Raw genomic sequence first — 20,194 nt, 5'->3', positions numbered from 1 at the left:
TTTTTGAAATTAAACCTTCTCAGGAAGAACTCCTATGCTTTGCTCTTGTCGCGCAACACTTGTTGCCTTACACTTCTAAGCTTTGATCTATGGAGTGTTGTCCCACCACCAGGCCTTCTAACTATTCCGCCATTTACTACTCTCCCGTCTATTCCCTTGTGGGCCGAGAACTAGTAGTGTTTATCAAGCAGATGTCTTCGGGATCCTGCAGGCATGCAAAATGCTTAGAGATCGCTGTTAGGAGGGAGACAAAATTTATCTTTTCCGATAGTCAAGCTGCGAACAAAGCCCTGCCATCGCCACCTTCCAGCTCTCTTCTATTCAACTCCTGTAAGGAGGAGATCAAACGCCTCGAATGTACAGCAAACATTTTCATCATCTGGAATCCAGGGCATAGAAACATGGAGGGAAATTAAATGAATTGTCGATGAGCTTGCCAGGAAGGGATCCACAGAACCCATTTCAATTGTCCCAATCTCAGACATCGGTGTCCCCGTGAACGCTGTTAAAGGGAAACTGCACAATTTCTTTTTTAAATAAGCGCAAAACAGGTGGAGCTCTATCTTATTGCATGCTATCTCAAAAGCTCTAGGTCTCAGTGTAACAGAAGACGCTTAAAGTGCTGGGAACTCCCCACCATTCGATTTCAAAACTCATAACGGATGCTGGGAGATCGGACCTGGGACTTCGGAGAAGTTTACACTTTCAAAAAAACCCCCATTGCAGAAGCTGTGGGGAACCTGCAGAGAGGGAGACTGTTGAACACTTTCTTTGTAAATGTCCGGGTATGGCGGCTAGGCACTTGAAATTCCTTGGTGTGCCTTTTTGGGATATTTTTTAGCTTAGATCACTTTTCTCTCATCAACTACTTGAACAGCACTGAATGGCTGTAGATGGTTTTTTCTTCCTTTAAGTTTTGTAATTTTTCGCAAGTAGTGGTCTACATTAAGGTATTAAAACGACACTCTAGTGCTACTTGTAATGTACCCGTGTACTCTTGCCATCTAACCTACCTACCAACTTAGAAAAAAATGTTGCACGTTTTTTAATATTTGTAAAAATTTCTTTAAATTCATAATAAATTTTACGCGAATACTAATTACAGTAAATGGTCTGAAGGTACAATATTTATTACCCTTCAAATAATTACAAAATTTTAGAACTTTATGTGGAAACCTTTCCATAAATTTCCTCAGATAGTGGTAAAAGCTTAAAAAAAAGCACTGAAATAATCAAAGAAATATTTAAACAAAATTTTTAACTATTCTACCTGATGTTCTTAATACTTTGGAATATTTTGGTTTCGTATCAACAGAAAAACGCTATTTTAATAGATATTCTAAGCAGTTTGTAAAATTATAGTATAAAGCAGCTAGTCACGGCAACAATATTGTATATACATGTTGCTATATACATACATGTTGCTATACACATTGTGCATATGATTACCTACTTCAACTGTCACAAATGTTGCCCACTACTTGAATTAACTTTCACAGCATGTTGCTGGCAACATGTCTACCGCCACTATACACTCGACAGTCATCTCCTTTATAACAGTTTTATTTATCTATCTATTAAATTAATTTATAAAATATATTACGGAAGTACTGCTATTTATAGCAGTTTTATCTCGAAAATTTCATACGCCATACAAAACCCACTATTGAAGTGTTTAGCAGGAAGCTCACAATCAGCTAGAATGTTAGCATTTCTGGTCAATATGTCATACTCATTTATTGATTCATAGGTATATTCTACTCTAGGGCCCTCTAATCTTAAGTGATCAAGTATAATAGAATTGTAACACTTTTTTACCAATGCATTCAATTAATATATCTACTCTCTCTCTCTCTTTCTCTCCCTCTCTTTCTGCTCACTGTTAATAGGAGGCTTCTCCGCTGAGTACTCATCAACAGCGTGATCTCTCTGCGGTGACTATCAATGCTGGAGGAGCAACAGCTCTTAGTAGCGTCTCCTCCAGCGCCTCAACCGCATCCCCGCTCAACAACCACATTGGCAGCGCCAGCGGCAACGGCAACGGCAACGGCACCAATAGCACCAACAGCAACGGTAACATCAACATCGGCGGCAACGGTACCGGAGGCAGCCACAACCACCTCTCCAGCACCAATCTCTCACACACCCTCCCCAGCAGTCACTCCGGCACCATAGGCAGTCACAGTGGCAGCTATTTAACACCACCACCCAGCATTAGCATCAGTACTACCACCTCAGCACCCAGCAGCAGTGGCGCACCCACATCCAGTTCCTATTACGAGAGTTTGCGCAATAACGTGATCACCCTACTCGAACACGTCCGTTTACCACCTCCTGGCTGCAATAGTGGCGCAAGTATGAGCTCAAGCCCGTTAGGCGGTGGCACTGGTGGTAATGAAGTTAACAATGTGAGTAGTACCAGCATAGGTGGGCATCCATCCGACACCATCGGCAACAGTTTATCTGCTAATATTGCTGGCCTACCTGCCACCGCTGAAGTGTTGAGTAATCAACAATTAACCACTGCCTATGGCGCGCCACATCCACCACATCCCACGCTCATACCTCCAAGTCCACTACCCACAGCTTCTATTGCTCCCACGAATGTGGTTACTGGTGCTGTATCTATGTATGCAGCGCCACCACATCATTTGGCTGGCACACATCCTGGCATGTTGGGACCACCACCGCCACCACCACCTCCACACAGTGGTGCAATGCCACCACATCATCCTTATACAGTACATCATCCAGCTGGATATGCTCACCATGAACCCTTCGACTCATACATATCGAAATTGCAGTCGCTTTGTGTGCCACCTGATGTTTATGCATTACCTGATGATGGCACTCGGCCGGTCTACGATGCCGTCAAGCCCAGTTTGCATCAAGACTACACGCTAATGCCGACGCCGATATAAGCATGGATGAGAAGGGGCAGGGAGTGGGAGAGAGATTACCGGGTTTAATTTCGTTCCAAAAACTAACTAATATTGATGAAATTTAAGTGAGACGGTGAGAGAAAAATTATTATGACACTCGGAAGCAGTGATACTTGCATAGAGCTGATGATGGTTGATGTTGTAGCGCCTGTAGGGAAAAGAGATTGAACGACAGTAGACGGCTAGGCGTAGTTATATAGAATATGTGAAGGGCTTTAGATATGCCGTGAGCAAGTATCTATTTAATTTAGGTACATCAATAGTCAGACCTCCTGGGCAATCGAACGAAAATCTTATATTTGAGAAAACTCTACGTACATGATTTTGGTATGACACCTTGTTAAGGCGCATATACAACAAAGAACAGCATATACAGAAAATAAATTTTACAATTTATAGACATTTTCAGTGTGCAAAATCGTCTAGAAAATTAATATTCTCTCCTTGGTAAGCACATTTTTTCTTCGAAAAGCAAATGGCCGTTAATTGCTCTTACCGTTATTTCATGCGGCATGCTCCATACAGCCAGGTTAAATCTGGACTTGTAATTTTTCCTCCTAATAAACTTTTTGTCACGTTTGAGCTGTAGGACAAAGTGGGGCTCATCATATGACATTTCACTGAAGTCATCGGGGTACTGTGAAAGTTTAGATCAACTCTTAAAAATTGCCTCGGAATAGTTCATGAGCCTTCTAAGCTAATGTGCTCCGTTTTGTTGTCATAGACTAAACAGAGCTAGAGCTGAGCATCTACACTGAAGTTTCTTTCTTTTAATCCCATACATTTTTTAATCAGATTTTGGCGTAGATTGAAAGTTCTCTTTAAGTCATTTATCTAACAACTCATTACCGACCACGTTTTTGGTAATATTCGTGTCATTGTAAAGATTTGAAAAATTCTCACAGCTGAGATCACCATCAAAAACAAAAATTTAAAGATTTAAAAGTTGAAAACGGTATAAAACAAGCTTCGAACATTTAAAGTCCAGCAAATTAATTTTTTAAGTCCTAGAGAATTGCCTCACAAAATCAATTCCAACCACATTGGGGCTAGGAAACCCACCAAATCACACAAGAAAAAACACTAATGCACTCAAACCAATAGAGCCTGTCAAAAAAAAATGAGAAGAAGAATAGTGGTTTGATTTGTATTGCTATGCAATGTTTCATGAGTAAGCGAGCTCACCTGGGTAATATTAAATATTTAATTGGGTTACGCATATCTGCAATTCTCAATCAACTAATGCAATAATTTGATTAGATTAGTTTCAGGTTACATATCCTGCTCTTAAAACTTATTTACTCGGTAGCTACGGAGAGCCATTATGGTGTCCATCAGGATTTCTGCAATTTTATCACAAAAATTTCTTAATCACTCTTCGATCTTCTGGTGACTGGGCCTGAGTTTTACGTATCCTGGATCAAGTGATTTTCTAGAAATCTGAAGCGCGATCTTCAGAGAGTGAGGCACTTGTAGAGGACGCGCTGAGTAAATTCCGCCTCTTTTTCATCTCAGCTTTAGGTTGTTTCTGCTCAGTCTTTTGAGCTGAATGAAAGTGATTCGAATGAGGAAAAAAAGTCTTTTTCCCCTTAAACTTTGTTCTCTAAGGCAAAATTTAAAATTTTTTGGTATGTAGATATATTGTAGCACCGAAAACAGCTCTGGGTAAGCTCCCTGGAAATTCACATTCCGTTGCGAACTGCAAAGTGGTTCCCACTCAGTTCCTGCTTCTCGCAAATCGTAAATTTAACTTTTCGTTGGCAGTTTAGAAACCGCGGCCCTGTTGCATACATTTATACAAAACAACTGGCAACAGCTTTAAGAGACATTTTTAAATCAAACTGAAAATTTCTTAAGAAAAAATAGTAAAAGGAACTGGTAATCCTTGCATACATGTACATATGTAAATATTTCAATCTAAAAATATATACATAATACAAAATACATAATCAGCGACCAAAATTAACTCAGTTTCATTCAGAGATATCAAAAGCTCAATCGAAAGCTCATAATATGACAAATGAAAGCTGCTTTGAAACATAAGCAGATTGCGAAGAAAATTTTCGACTAGAATTTACAAAATGCATCTAAAATTAATACGTGTACATACATATAGTAGTATCAATATCTGACTAAATATGAATTAGAATAAAATAAAATAAATAATAATAATAAAAACAAAAATTATTGTTATAGCAAAAAGACAGGTATCAAGCATTAGCCTTACAAAAGTGTATGAAATTTGTATTACAAAAAATATAACTAATAAATACCATAAAATATTTATAATATTTATATAAATGTGTATATTTGTAATTATGTAGATAAAAGGCATTAATGGACCATCGAAAACTGTTTGCAAATTTTTGGGTTTTCAAATAGAAGTAATAAATACTTACATATGTGTTCGAGCTAGCCATAAAATACGAATTGTAAATATTAATGAATTTGCTTAGATGTGTCTCCATACAGTATTGACCATAATTTCAGCACCACCTTAATATAGTTTTTCCATAAATATATATTTTTTTTTGTTATAAAATTAGCTTTGTTATTTTATTGTAATTTAATTTTATTTTATTTCAGCCTACAAAGACTGTGCATTAATTTTATTGTGACAAGGGCAGAAACTATAAAATATTTCAGTGTTCTATAAATACAAAGTTAGATTAGGTTGAGGTTAAGTTGAAATGGTTGAAAGAGTAAGCTCATTATAATGCTACGAAGCTCAATCAGCATAAAACCACTTCGTTGGCGCAAACAATAGCCCAATCTAAACATTGAAATTTCAAAAATTTCTCTTCAAATGAAAATTTCATTGTTTTAAAGTGTTCCCTGAACCAGGAGGAATGGTGATAATTCAATAATCAATTTGAAAATAAAATTATAAATGAATGAAAGAATGGCTTAGCTGTATTGCCTTGGCAAAGACAAGACTGCACAGCTTTCATCGAGATCAAGGCGAAAAATTTACTAAAAAATTTGGTTTTCAATCAATTAAATAGAACCTGATGTAATATTTTTAGGGTAGTAGTGGCAGTCAATAAGACTAGTATTAACTACTTCTAAAATATGAGGTAGGACACAAAAGATCTCTTATATCGAAGTGTCGGCCATTGGACACACTACAGATGCAAAAAGTATTATTATTGTTGTTATCTGAGAAATGATTAGAGACAAAGAGGAATAAATGAATTCTAAGTATTGTAAAGTAATTGGAAAGCGTGGAGTAGTCGGTGTAGTGCTCTAGGGACCCTCCCTCGTCGAAGTATTTAGCCTATTCAGAGAATTATCGATTGTTTTTAAATTAAAATTGATGACCTTATTATATGCAAAATAGGTCCAAATAAATGCGTAAAACTTGTAACAGAGCAATAAGAAAGGAGTTCTTATTTAGTATTACCATGTATATAGAACTTGTGAGAGATCGCTAACCGCAATGTGAGCAGAAAAATTTCAAACCCAAAGAACATTTATGTATATGAAGCATTAGAAATAGACGGGAAAGGGATATTCCAAAATATCAATAATGGATTTTATATTATCCATGCCTAAGCGAGGGGAAAGTGTCATGATAGGATGTTTTTTTCTTATGCCGTGGAAGGCACTTTTGTTTTTTAGTTTTGTCTACAAAATGTTCTTATTTAAAATATTTCTTTGATTCTACTTTCTTATTTATAAAATGCTGAATTCGCTTTGTTTTTGTTTATCAATAACAAAAACAATGAAATAAATTGCAATGAAAATATTATTATAATATAAAAAATGAACGAATTGAAAGAAATTTATCATGGGGTGCTTAAGCTTTGGCCAATACTGTAGGCATATATGCATGCAACTAAGAAAAGGAAGGCGCAAATATTTGTATAAGATAACAAGAAAAAAAAAACGAATTGGCATATACATGTGTAGCAAATTGTTGCAAATCAAATTTTGCTTGTCAAAAAATGTATACGAGACATACCGCCCACCAATTGTGTGGTCAAGTCGGTGAATAAAGTGAGAGAGAAAGATCCAAAGAGTCAAATATTTTCTGTACGGTGAATAACAGAGGATTATATTTGGTGGGAGATTATTAATTAGCAGCATTGCTCAAACGTTTGAGGGTAGTGTTTTTGGGCTGCTACTATACAGTGGCAACAACAAGAGAGAGAGGATGGTAGTGAATTGGAAGATAAGAATAGACGTGCTTTCTCAAATTGTAAATACTATTTTGTAATTGTACATAATGCAATTTCACTGCTTAAGCATTCGTGCTGAAGTACGACTTGTAGGAGTATATATAAAATGATGGATTACGTACGTACTAGCAATGGATTAGTTATTACGCAAATATTGATGTGCAGTTCCGCAATACAGCGAAAACTTAGAAAAAGCAAATTGTGTACTTCGTTATATTTAAATATTTAAGTGTAAACAGTATTGAATGGCCATTATGGGTTCTATGGGTAAGAAGCTATTGTATAACATTACACTTGTATTTATTTTCTACTTTCTGTTTATATAAAAATGCATAAAAATGTTGAAATGAAAAATATGTGCTTTTGTTATTTCTATTTTATTTTTATTTTTTTAACATTGTCGTTTTTTTTTTGTTTTTTTTTTCAATAAATGCAATTCTTTTTCATAGCTAATTATAAATCAATAACAAGTAAAATAGAGAACAAGAAAATGTCTCTGTAGTATGAATCAAAAATTGTAAAACAAGCAAAAAATTCACTTAAAAAAAAACCTTATATGTATGTGTGGCAAGAATTAGTAGGGTGTGCGCATACATACCAAATAAAAGTTATGGATGTAAAAAAAAAGTATTGTAATTTAACAAATACAGTCAACGCAGATATCAACAAAGTGCAATAAAAATAATATTTTTAAGAATAAATTAGGAAGAACACACACACACATGCGGTTGCTAAAAATTTATTAAAATTTGATTACCGAAAAACTTGCGATGTTATATTAAATAAAAACTAAATTTAATAAAATATAAGAATCAAATAAATATTTAAATAAAAATTTCAAATTTAAATTAAAAGAAATTGAAAACTAAAAATTAAAAAAAATCTGAATTAGGTTACTAAACAATTATTATAGAATTTATGATAGGATGTATAGCAATATGCACAAATACACGGGAAAAATTTAACTTTAATAAAAAAAGTAATACTCAACAAAATATAAATGGAAATGCTGAAATTTTTAACGTACATGTAATTAAGCCCTTAATATAAAAATTATAAGTATTAAAAAAATAATATTTATAAAACACACACAAACATCGTTTTTGAGTATTGTATGTAACACATCAACATAACTATAGTATTATTAGTTATAAGTAAAAAAATAGTAGAAGAAAATATTAATTGCATACATAAGCTGTTGGAATTAAGCCAAAGCAAAATTATAAGGATATGTAATGATAAAAATAATTCCATGTTAAACTTAATTTAGTAAATAAATAAATTGCAACAAAAATATTTAACTCAACATTTGTTTATATTACGGAAAAAATATTTTCGAGGCACATCTATTGATTACTATTGTCGATAAGCGGTGTTTTTCAGTCTAAGCGCGGATGGGGAACTATTGGGGAAATTTAATACTTCCGCTGCCGGTATAATGGAAATGAAAATGTGAGTAACTGTAATAACTTCAGTGCGAGTACGTGAAATATTATATTATATTATATAAAACAAGGTTACTTCCTTCACCACTTTTTCCACCCGTTAATGTGCGCCTTATAGAAATTCAAGCAACTGAAATAATTCGTGCAGGTTTGCCTGTATGACAGTCCAATTTTTTCACAGACTTGGACATTTTAAATTTATTTTATTTTATTTAAATCTACAATGCGAAATACTTTATAGACTAGACTCGCGCCTTGAAAAAGCGTTCAAAACACAGGATGACTGAGACAGCTACCGAAAAAAATGCAAAGTTACATATTATCGAGTATTCACCAAGCGGCGAGTAGCCTAGAAATTTTTCTTTCAAAAAATTCCTCTATCTTAGCAAGAAAATGTTGAAAATTTGACTAGTCGAACCTTGAGTAAAAAGCGTCTCGAGTGCACGAAAGATAATTTAGACTCTGAGTGGAAGAACGTAATTTTTTCTAATAAAGCAACTTCCTGAACATTCGCGAATATCAAGCTAAAGGGTCGTGAAGTCTGTAGCATCTCATCCGACAAATTGAGAAATTTTACGGCCTTTTCCTAGAGACTACGCCGTAAATTTTTGGGGAAAGCAATTCCCGAAGAGACCTGGCCATAATAGATGTTGGAGAATAGTAGACATGCTACTAATGCAGGTATATATTTACATGAAGGTTTTGGTATCAATAAAAACTTACGAGCAGATATAATATAGGAATAGGAATATAGAAATTCTCAAGGCGAACCTATTAAAGGTGGTATCGGTAAATCAGCAGATTTGTTTTTTTTCTTTCTCCGTGTCCATGTTGCTGTCAGCCCAGAATGAAACAAGGTGAATTCATTCTTTGTTTTTTACTTTCCCCATACTTTACTTTGACAATCAAACGTGCAAAACATTGTTGTTGGTCTAGTGCCACCACCTTTAATCAATGCGCCTTGGAAATTCTGTACAAAAAGAACAGTATTTTATCAGAAAATACAAAACGCTTAAACTATTCACATATTCCAACGCTTCTTTCATTTTTTAAAGTTCAAATTTTCGTGCCCAAAATTCGAATTGCCTTCAGCTCCTTCTGCAAATTCTACATTATCGTCTAAACCATCTCGAAAGGCTTTCCGCGAAGTGGGAACTGGTTCCTTTGGAACAGGAAAAACTCAAATTCAATACCAATTGAAGTGAATGCGGAGCCTGCTGAAGGACAGTAACTTAGGCATATCTATACGATATATACCCAAAACATCGAATTAATGGGTCATCCGCCGTATAGTCCTGACTTGGCACCGAATGACTTCTTTTTATTCCCGTACGTAAAAAACAAGCTGAGGTGTCAACGTTTTTCGACACCTGAAGAAGCGGTTGCGGCATTCAGAATGCATGTTTTGGAGGTACCTCATTCAGAGTGGAAAAAGTGCTTCGACAATTGGTTCAAACGCATGCAAAAGTGTATAGATCTTCATGGAGAATATTTTGAAAAACAATAAAGTGATTTTCGATGATTAAAATTTGTTTTTGTTCTCTATTTGATAGTGGTGGTGGATGCGTTGTCTGAGGGATACAGTCCAGACCCAATTAGCACAATAGATGCCATTTTGATTCCTTAGATCATGATCATCTTTTTGGCATATCCTCCCAAAGGCCAGTGGCTGGTTATTGTTGACGCAATTCTGAATATATATGCTCGCGGCTTTCTAAACAACTCGTCAGTTCATGATTTTTCTGGAATTGGGCCACGTTTGTTTAGTTATTTTGCAGGTATCCGTGTTAGTCCATCTGTCCACGGCCTGCTTCTGGAATAGCGAGAAGATATCATTTTTGCATACCCCACGGGGACAGCCTATTTCTACCTTTGCGGATTGTTACAGGATGACCCTGTCTTGTCAGTTCATAGGCTATCTCATTTCCTTCTATGTTCCTATGACCCAGATGAAAGTGATGTCTGTCGCACGCGCTAAAGCGATAAGTTCTTATTTGTATTGTCTGCCGATTTTTGAATTGATTATAGGTAACTTTAAAGCTAAGATAGCTGCTTGACTATCTGGAAAAATACATACTTCCGATAGTTGTTGTGGATGGTTTCTAATTATCCTGCAAGTTTCTGTTATCAAAAGAGCTTCTGCATGAAATATACTTTTCCAATTCCCCCGGCGAAAAAACTAAGAAGTTTCCAGATCTTTGGAATATACCCCGGCGCTGACGTCGCGGTCTATCTTGGATCCGTCAGTGCAGTTGTATTCTCTTTGACTAATGAATTTAAATCCCATTCCCTTCGCGCAGGAAATTTTACCTTAAACTCTATTTTAAAGTCTAGGGTAGCGGTAGTAAAATCTGATGAGCTTCTGGTAAGCCTTTGGTTGTCTAAAATATCACTATGGCCACCTTATTTTATTTGAAGATGTATTCATTGCTGTTAGTCGTAATTGGAAGTCTATTGATAACAGATAGAGCATAACATTAAGTGCCTCTGCTGGACAAGATTTCATACCTCTAGTTATTCTTGCGCAGGCTGCTCGTTGTACGCTTGTTAGCCTGATGTAGACTGCCGTTTTGATGTAGGGACCCATAGTTTTATGCCACCTCCGAACGGCAGATGGTTCTTTATGAAGAGCTTTTTCATGGCAAAAATACACTCGGAGGTTTGCCATTGTCTGGCGAGGAGTCATCGCTATTATAAAAAACTTCCGATCAATTGATGTTTCGTGCTGGGGGTTTCAAGCGTGGGTACTTCCGAATGGGAGTCACGCACCTACCATTCGGCTACGGAGACCGCTTTGATGCTTGCGTACATTCTTTCCCAACAAATGCTTTAATGAGATGGAATTGAGATGAGTTCGTAAGCGACCACACAATCTTGTTATTATTTAACGGTGTAAAATTTGGAATATTCAGATAAATATTCTAGCATTTTTTTCTACCATTGACACAAGACAATGACACAAGCAGCATTTCAGCTTATCCTATTTCCAAAAACATCGAAGTGAACGCTCTTACCCGAACCAAACAATACACCAATGTCGGCGTCTAACTCCCCACACAATGCTATTTTGTTAACTTTTCCGATTTTTTCAAAGGTGGCATATAATGGGAAATGGATGAACGGAATAAGAGAAATAATTAAATACAGTAGGACCTGATTTGAATCTTTTTTAACATTTATATGTAAATTTTAATTGAAATTATATAAAAAAAAACACCAGTCTAACGGTTAGACGCGATAGAAGTGAAACCTTCCGTAAAACAAACTGAGAGAGAATAAGACGAAAGCAGCATTAGGATCAAGATAATTATAGGTTCATTATAATATTGCTATAAAGTTCATATTTTATTTTCTTCATTTTATTATTATTCATCCTCAATGTTTTCAATTTCAACAAATGATACTAGTGGCTTATGATAGCTAAAATATGATACAAATGCTTTGGTTTCGATGTTGTCAACATGTCTTTGAAATACCGCGTCAATGGTTGTTTTTGATCGTGTTGTCGATTCAGTGCGATTGTTACACATTTTTAAATTGAATGTTGCATTGAGAACGTCAATTAAAGGAACCGCTGTGTCCAATGCAAAATTTACGTTAAAATCGCCACTTAAAATCATTGGAACTTTATTGTAATCTTTTCTAAGTATCCGCGATACTTCTGGTGTATACTTTATTAAATTTTCGTGAATGAATTCCGTGATGCTATTTATTGATTTTTTTTTCTGTCGATATTCACGACACTTTTCTGCATTATTTTTCGGCATAATTGCGGTAAATATTTAAAAATGAAAATATTTACGAATATAAAAATACACACGCGGTTCCTATTATAAGCGTCCCCAGCAAAGCCTGCGTGACCGAAACTCTAACACAATTACATTTTTTTGAATGTTATTTTGTTTGTAAATCGACTTTTTTTTTGGTTCTCCGTCACCTTTGGAAAATGTGTAAACAGTAAGCAAACTTTATTCATATATTTTTCCTCATTTTTGCATCAGTAAAATTAAACAAACGCCGTAGCCGAATGGGTTGGTGCGTGACTACTATTCAGAATTCACAGAGAGAACGTCAGTTCGAATCTCGGCGAAAACACCAAAATTAAGGAAAACTATTTTTCTAATAGCGCTCACCCCTCAGCAGGCAATGGCAAAACACCGAGTGTATTTCTGTCATGAAAAAAAGCTCCTCATAAACATACCATAACATAAAATAAAATAAAATAACTGTATAAAAAAAATGTTTTTCTTGTGATTCGAACCAAGGATTTTGGATCGGAAGCTCACATTGCTAGCCGCTCGGCTATCGCGCCATGCTGTCGGCGCTGGCCTAAAAGTTATTTAGTTCGTCGCTACGTGTATATGTAATATTCGTAGCCAAGAGTGTCGCTTTTTTCGTTTCACTTTTTCTCAAATCACTCCCAACGATTCTAAAGAAGTTTTCACTTCAAAAATTTAGTTACAAACCTATTCTTCAACACTATCTAACAGGTCGCGCTAAAAAGCAAGGATTAGCTTAGGCAAACTAGAGAATAAAAATGAGATCGGGAGGATTATTTGAGATACGGTCAACTACCGTTGCTTAAAATTTATCAAGTTTTTCGACTTTGGCTCTCAGCGACAAAAGCTTCATGCAATTATTATGGTTGTTAAGAGTTTAATAACGAGATTAGAAGGTTTGACCATCCGAAGCAAATTTGTGACAGTAACTTCGCCTGCCATTTCATAGGGTATTCGGTAGCAGGATACCCATCAATTGGGTATCTTTCAAACCAAATTTGGGAAATTGGCTCTTTCCACACTACCACACCTCATTTACATATGTAAAAATAAATAATTAATTGAGGCGTACACTTCTGTTAGGTGTTTGGCCGAGCTCCTCCTCCTATTTGTGGCGTGCGTCACGATGTTCTTCCACAAATGGCGGGATCTACAGTTTTAAGCCGAGGAGCTTTTTCATGGCAGAAACACACTCCGAGGTTTGCCAGTGCCCGCCGAGAAGCGACGGCTATTAGAAAAAAAATGTTCTTCATTTTGTTGTTTCATGCATACACATACATAAATATACATACAACAAAAATAAGCACGATCTGTAAAAATATTCCGGATTTTTTTAGAAAATCAAAGACAATTTTTTCATGGAACTAAATAGCTTGATTCTGTAATGTATTTTCCATTCCGATTAACGACCTTTTGCCATCTTTCAGGCAGCATCATAATCCCACGTTCATAAAACTTCTGGTTTTTATTAGCAAAAAACTGAATCAGGTACGATTTGACATCGTCATCATTATTGAAATTTTAACCATTCAAGGAGTTTTGTAAAGATCGAAACAAGAAGTAATCAGATGGTGCAAGGTCAGGACTATATGGTGGATGTGGCAAAACATCCCAACCAAGTTCCAATAATTTTTGCCGAGTGGCCAAAGGTGTGTGTGGCCTTGCATTGTCATGATGGAATACAATACTTTTTTGGATTTGTCAATTCGGGCCGCTTTTCTTCAACTGCATTGTTTAATTTCGTTAGTTGTTCAACGTAGACATCAGAATTGATCGTTCGGTTGGGTGGTAAGGTAAGAGTTCAGAGTAGACAATTTCTTTGTAATCCCACCAAACTTATAACAAAACCTTCTTTTGATGAATATCAGCTTTTGATGTGGTTTGAGTTGGGTCACCTGGCCTGCTCCACGATCTTTTCCGCCATCCATTTTTCATCGCCAGTTATCAGTCGTTTTAAAAATGGATCACTTTCATTACGTTTCTTTGGCAAATCACATCTGTTAGTGCGTTGCGTTAAATGCGTGTCTTTCAGTTCGTGAGGAACCCATGTATCGAGTTTTCGAACATAGTCAAGTTGTTTTCAGTGATTTTCAATGCGTGTATGGGATACATGAAGCTTCGCTGCAACCTCACGTGTTGTACTGTGACGCTCCGAATCGATTACTGCTTTGATTAGGGTGCAATCAACTTCAACTGTACGACCAAAGGGTGAAAAATCACCGGAATGAATTTTGGCAAATCAATTTTGACACCGCCGTTCTTTTAAGACTTCGTCACCATAAACAGCACATAACTTTTTATGCGGTTTTTCCTTTGCGGAAATAAAAATCAAAATTTGACGAAAATGTTCCTTCTGATTTTCCATTTTTCAACGAACGCCAACGAAAACTACGCAACCGATTAAAAAACTTTTTTTACTGAATGACAGCTAAATTGCCAACTATCAAACAACAAAATGTGTTTTACATTTGTGCTACGTCTGCAAACCTAAAAATTCAACTGAAGCCATCTATGAGTGAAATCCGCAATTACTTAGTTGCCAACCCAATATATAAAAAAGCAACAATTCAAAAATTAAGATTTAAGTAAAATTATCAAAAATTCAAAGGCAAAATACTGAAGATGGAAAACCTAATTATATAGGTATATTATACAAAAAAATTGAAATTGAACAAATTAACAAAAATAATTTTAATCTTTTATAGGCATAGAGAAAAAAATACTGTTTGGTATAATATCACAAATCAAGAAGATCAAAATTCAATTTCAATCCAATTACCTGACTTTGGGAGTTGAAAACTCATTGTGCCCCGGCACAACCTCCAACCCACCTATTCTTTACTTTTCAAATTTTCTAGTCAGTTATTTGTGGCGTCCATTTCGTCTATCAGCTCTTTATCTAATTGGCAGTTCAGGAATTGGCAGTGCTGCCAAGTACTCAAACGACACGCTCTCACATAAAATCCCTGATTTTCGCATCTAGTCATCAACAGGGTTTGATTGAAAAGTAATGAGCCTTCCCGCGCGCAGCATCTACCAAGCGATCAACCGAATCGGCTGGTGGGGGAAAATGATGGTTGGACCTTCCCCTTCCACTAGAAACTGGTCCCTATTCGCTGGCAACAGCGGTGCAGTCAACATAGCTCCGCGCGTGAAAGCTGTTTTAAAAGTGTGTTAGGATTTTGCAGTGGCGAAAGTGCAGCGATCGTTGGAACAACGTTACTCGATCAAATTTTGCGTAAAGCTAAACAAAACGAGTACTGAAACCATTGGGCTACTTAAGGAGGCTTACGGGGACCAATCTCTGTCCAGTGCCCAGGTAAAACGGTGGCACAAGTCGTTCAAGGAAGGCCGGGAGGACGTCGAAGACAATTATCACGACAATGCGCCGGCGCACACCGCCTTCCTCTGCACTTCTGCATTGGCCAAGAGGGGGGTTCCGGCGCTTCCCCACCCTCCATACAGCCCAGACCTGTCCCATCCGGACTTCTTGTTGTTTCCGTGCCTGAAAAGAAAGCTGAAGGGGAGGCGTTTCGACTCCATCAAGGCGATCCAAAAAACTGTGACAGCCGTATTGAACGCGACTCCGGCGGATGAGTTTAAAAAATGTTTCCTGCAATGGAAGGACAGCTACCAGCGGTGTATTGACGCTCAAGGGTCCTATTTTGAAGAATATTAGTTGTATAAGCCAAAAGGTTGAATAAAACTGCTTAAAAAAATAAGGCCCATTACTTTTCAATCAAACCCGCTATAGTACGAAGTAACAGTGGTTGCATTGATTTTTTCCATATATCACCAACACAATTCTTAATTTTATCGTTAATAAACCGCTGTCATAACCTCGGTTACGTCAACAAATCATTAATTCTTTCAAATACACTATGAACCTGTTAATGGTCTGATGTTGGCCACACCTTCTGAATATTTTTCGCCATGTTGTTGTAGTCTGCCGAGCTGATGCCTATTTTAATTTTATGTGCAGTACTTCCAACGTAAAATAAATTCGGACTTTTGTACGCGTTTAATTAAATTATTTATTATTTTGAACATGCTGTTGTTTGCAACAAATGTATGAATTTCTCAATGCATCTGCTTAACACGATTTCTGAAAATACAAATTTAACGAAAATAATGTTAAAATCCGTTCATTAAAAAACTTACAACTAACAAAAATTGTATAGTTTTGAATGCAAATTTTCATAAACCAAAATTTTCCTTACTCGCACAAACTGATTACTCCAATTGAAATCACCTACTAATATCATAAAGTTCACTTCCATACATTTGAGTGAGTATAAGTGATAGGGAAGGGAGCGAACAAATTGTGAATGGACGAGCACTGTGTGACCACAGCATTTTTGGTACTTAACTTGATTTATGTGGCTTCATTAGGCATTCCACACATACCGACCACAAAGAGTACCAAGCGAACACATACCACAGGTACTCATTTTAACCCCCGCCCACTTGTCAAAACCCAAACTCAACGTTCGTTCCAACAAATGAGCACATTGAGTTTAAGTGGTGAGACACTAAATAAACGAGAATAGTGCGCTTTTCAAGATAATTGCAGCGAAAAATGCTGGCAAAACTAACAAAAACTTGAAGCAAAGCACACACTTTTACATACCCATGCATACGAACGTTTACTTGCATATTATGATGGGCTAGTATTCGTATTTAGTTGAATATCACTGGTTCGCTTAGATCAAAAACCAAAAACTAACAACATGCCGACCAAAGCAATTAGGCCAACAACACGTCGGCATTCGGCTCTCAAACGAAATCTTGCAGCACAAAGTACACTTCTCAAATACATTTACACACATTTGCAGCAATCAGAGGCGGTTGAGCACTGGTCAAAGAGTACATAATATATGTTGAGTAGTTGCGGTATATGGATGGACTCTTTAAAGATTTGAGGTATTTGAAAATCCTCGTCAGCTAACAGCGCTCAGTCCTTTGTGATAGTCTAACATATAAAATATAATAGTATTTTTGATCGTTTACGGTTGTGGTCCCGCCTTTTGTGCCAAGTTGCCATATCAGCAGTCGGAATTGCTCACACTCTTCGCTCCGTATGTAGTTAGTGGTCAGCGGTTGAAAGGACTCACCCCGTCTCTGTCTCTCGCTTGTTTGTTTGTTCGCATGTGTGTCCCGCAAATATTTGCATAGTTACCTTTAATGTGGTCGAATTTTATGCAAAAACCATTTAGAGGCAGTGCATCAAAGCTCTTCGGTTCGTATGTGGGTTGGCATGGTTAGCATGAAAAATGTTGGAAAATTTATTTGAATTCATATGAATTTACAGACATTCATTTGAGCATGCATACATTTAGTGGCGCTCACTCCAGGGTAGATTTTTCGGTAGCTGATTGTCTCTTTAATGTGCAAACACATTTCCTGAGAGTTCTTTGATTACCCACCAAAAAAGTTGGAGGAAAACAATAGGAAAAATGTAATAAATTTACAAGCCAAGTGCGGATACATTGGAACCCTTTGAGAAGCCAATTCAAAAGTAACTGATTAAGCAATCCTCATGCCACTGCCTCTATCAGTAGAAAGTATGCTGGCAACTCCAACCACAACACATACATGCACCCATGCATACACACGCAATACATATGTGTGCAAGTGTGTTTTGTTGTTTCCCAAAGCAAACAGAGAATTCTTCTTTGTTGCTAATTGCGCGTTGAATCTCCATTGTGCCTGCGTGTCCTTCAACTTCAATTTCTTTCACCACAAAATATCAACGTACAAAGCCGTAATACTCATACACCCATAATAGACAAATACGTATGTATGTACATTGGCATGCGAGTTGTAACGGTGCGTCCATATAAGACATCCATGTGCATGCATGCGGCCGCCTTAAATCATAGAATGACTAGAGGGGAGAGGGACGAATGTGTCTCTCTTTTGGAGCGTTGCTCGCTTTATTCGGCAATTTTCATTTTTCATTTAACGCCATTACTTGCCTTAATGAAAAATTTCTTTTTGATTTCGCATTCCTTCCATTGCTAAGAGATCTGTTTGCATATCGAGCCACACGCATATGTGTACGTGCGTGTATCCGCATTTATTATATACATTTATACAAAAATACAACTCTATACATGTACATATGTACATAGATACATTTATATGCGCCCTTCTGTGTGCTCCTTTGCCTGCCTGTTCGAAAAATATGTATATGTAGGTATGTAAATTTTCGGAATAAAATTTTGGAGATAAAAAATTAAAATTAAATTTATTAGGCGCCACAAAGTCAAGCATCAAAGTGTAAGGGTTAAAGCGAGTAAGTAATTAAAAAAATATTAAATAAAACATTTGATTTGTATACTTGCACTACAAATAAAAAACAATTTCTTGATTTAAAATTTTTGGATGGCAAAAGTCGGAAAATTATTCACATCTACTATATAGTATATTACTCCAATTAGAAGCGGACGAGAAATTTATACGAGTTATTTCTACGGCGGCCGCCGTAGCCGAATGGGTTGGTGCGTGATTACCATTCCGAATTCCCAGAGAGAACGTTGGTTCGAATCTCGGTGAAACCAAAATTAATAAAAACATTTTTCTAATAGCGGTCACCCCTCGGCAGGCAATGGCAAACCTCCGAGTGTATTTCTGCCATGAAAAAGCTCCTCATAAAAATATCTGCCATTCGGAGTCGGCTTGAAACTGTAGGTCCCTCCATTTGTGGAACAACATCAAGACGCACACCACAAATAGGAGGAGGAGCTCGGCCAAACACCCAACAAGGGTGTACGCATCAATTATATATATATATATATTTCTACAGGTTGGCTGCAAATTATTGAAAGCGAAATCTATCAACCCGAAATTTATCAAGTCTATCAATAAAAAAAATTGTACGTCATTTTAATACTTTGAATATACAAAAAACATGCAGGAAAAACAGATTTTTTATATTGATTATCTTGAGAGACGGCGGCCACCGTAACCGAATGGGTTGGCGCGTGACTAACATTCAGGAGTGCGTAGCTTCGAATCTCCGGGTATAAAATATCAAATGATAGAAAAAGTTTTTTCTCATAGCTGTCGCCCCTTGACAGGCATTGGCAGACCTCCGAGTGTATTTCTGCCATGAAAAAGCACCTCATAAAAAACCATTTACCATTTGGAGTCGGCCTAAAACTGTACGTCCATCCATTTGTGGAACAACATTAAGACGGGCAACATTAGGGTCGATCGCTAGTAGAAAAAAACTTTATCTATCATTGTTGCTGTTTCACGCACAGAAATTCAAACCTATACACTCCGGAATGGTTATCACTGGTGAGACGTACGTAATTCCTTAATTAAGTATAAATAACTACCAAAAATGAAAAAGAAATCGATATCTGAAAGCATTTCCTAAAATTAAGATGAAGGTGATTTTTATCACACCAAGCCTTAACGTTGTTGAGATCTTACAGGAGCTTACACCAGTCGGAACGACTTGAAATTAATTTCAAAAAATTGAAATCGTGGCATATAAAAGAAGCTTTGGAGCTTAGAAACACTAACGCGAACAGGAATTCACGACAAGCTTCAAAAATAGATTTCACTGCGCTGCCACGAACACATTTTCTTTTAGCGGGTACTTTTATTAATTAAATCGATTAAATTAACCAAACAAATTTAATTAAATTATATTTATTTACTTCCTTTGTTTGTTTACTGCCTTTGCAATTTTATAATTTTAAATATCCGATTGTTTTGTTGAGAAAAGGCAACCTTAGCTGTTTTCCTGCTTGCAAGTTGTTGCTGGTTAAAATTTTTCCAGCACTTGCACTCCACTTGCATGAAATGTCAAAATTGTGTTCTCTCCTTGCATG

At 36.6% G+C, this 20,194-nt stretch overlaps 1 protein-coding gene across 1 annotated transcript in view; it reads left to right on the top strand.

Annotated features, from left to right (window-relative positions):
- LOC129238557 (uncharacterized) overlaps positions 1-2,921 on the top strand; it is a 42,157-nt gene extending 39,236 nt beyond the window's left edge. Inside the window, exon 12 of the mRNA XM_054873615.1 lies at positions 1,890-2,921. Within this exon, the coding sequence (XP_054729590.1) occupies positions 1,890-2,921 (1,032 nt within the window). The remainder of the gene's footprint in view (positions 1-1,889) is intronic.
- The last annotated feature ends 17,273 nt before the right edge of the window (positions 2,922-20,194 follow it).

This window comes from Anastrepha obliqua, chromosome 2 (genome assembly GCF_027943255.1).
Source record: "Anastrepha obliqua isolate idAnaObli1 chromosome 2, idAnaObli1_1.0, whole genome shotgun sequence".
NCBI classification, from domain to species: Eukaryota; Metazoa; Arthropoda; class Insecta; order Diptera; family Tephritidae; genus Anastrepha; species Anastrepha obliqua.
The sequence above is the reverse complement of the archived record's forward strand: the minus strand, read 5'-3'. Positions and strand labels throughout refer to the sequence as shown.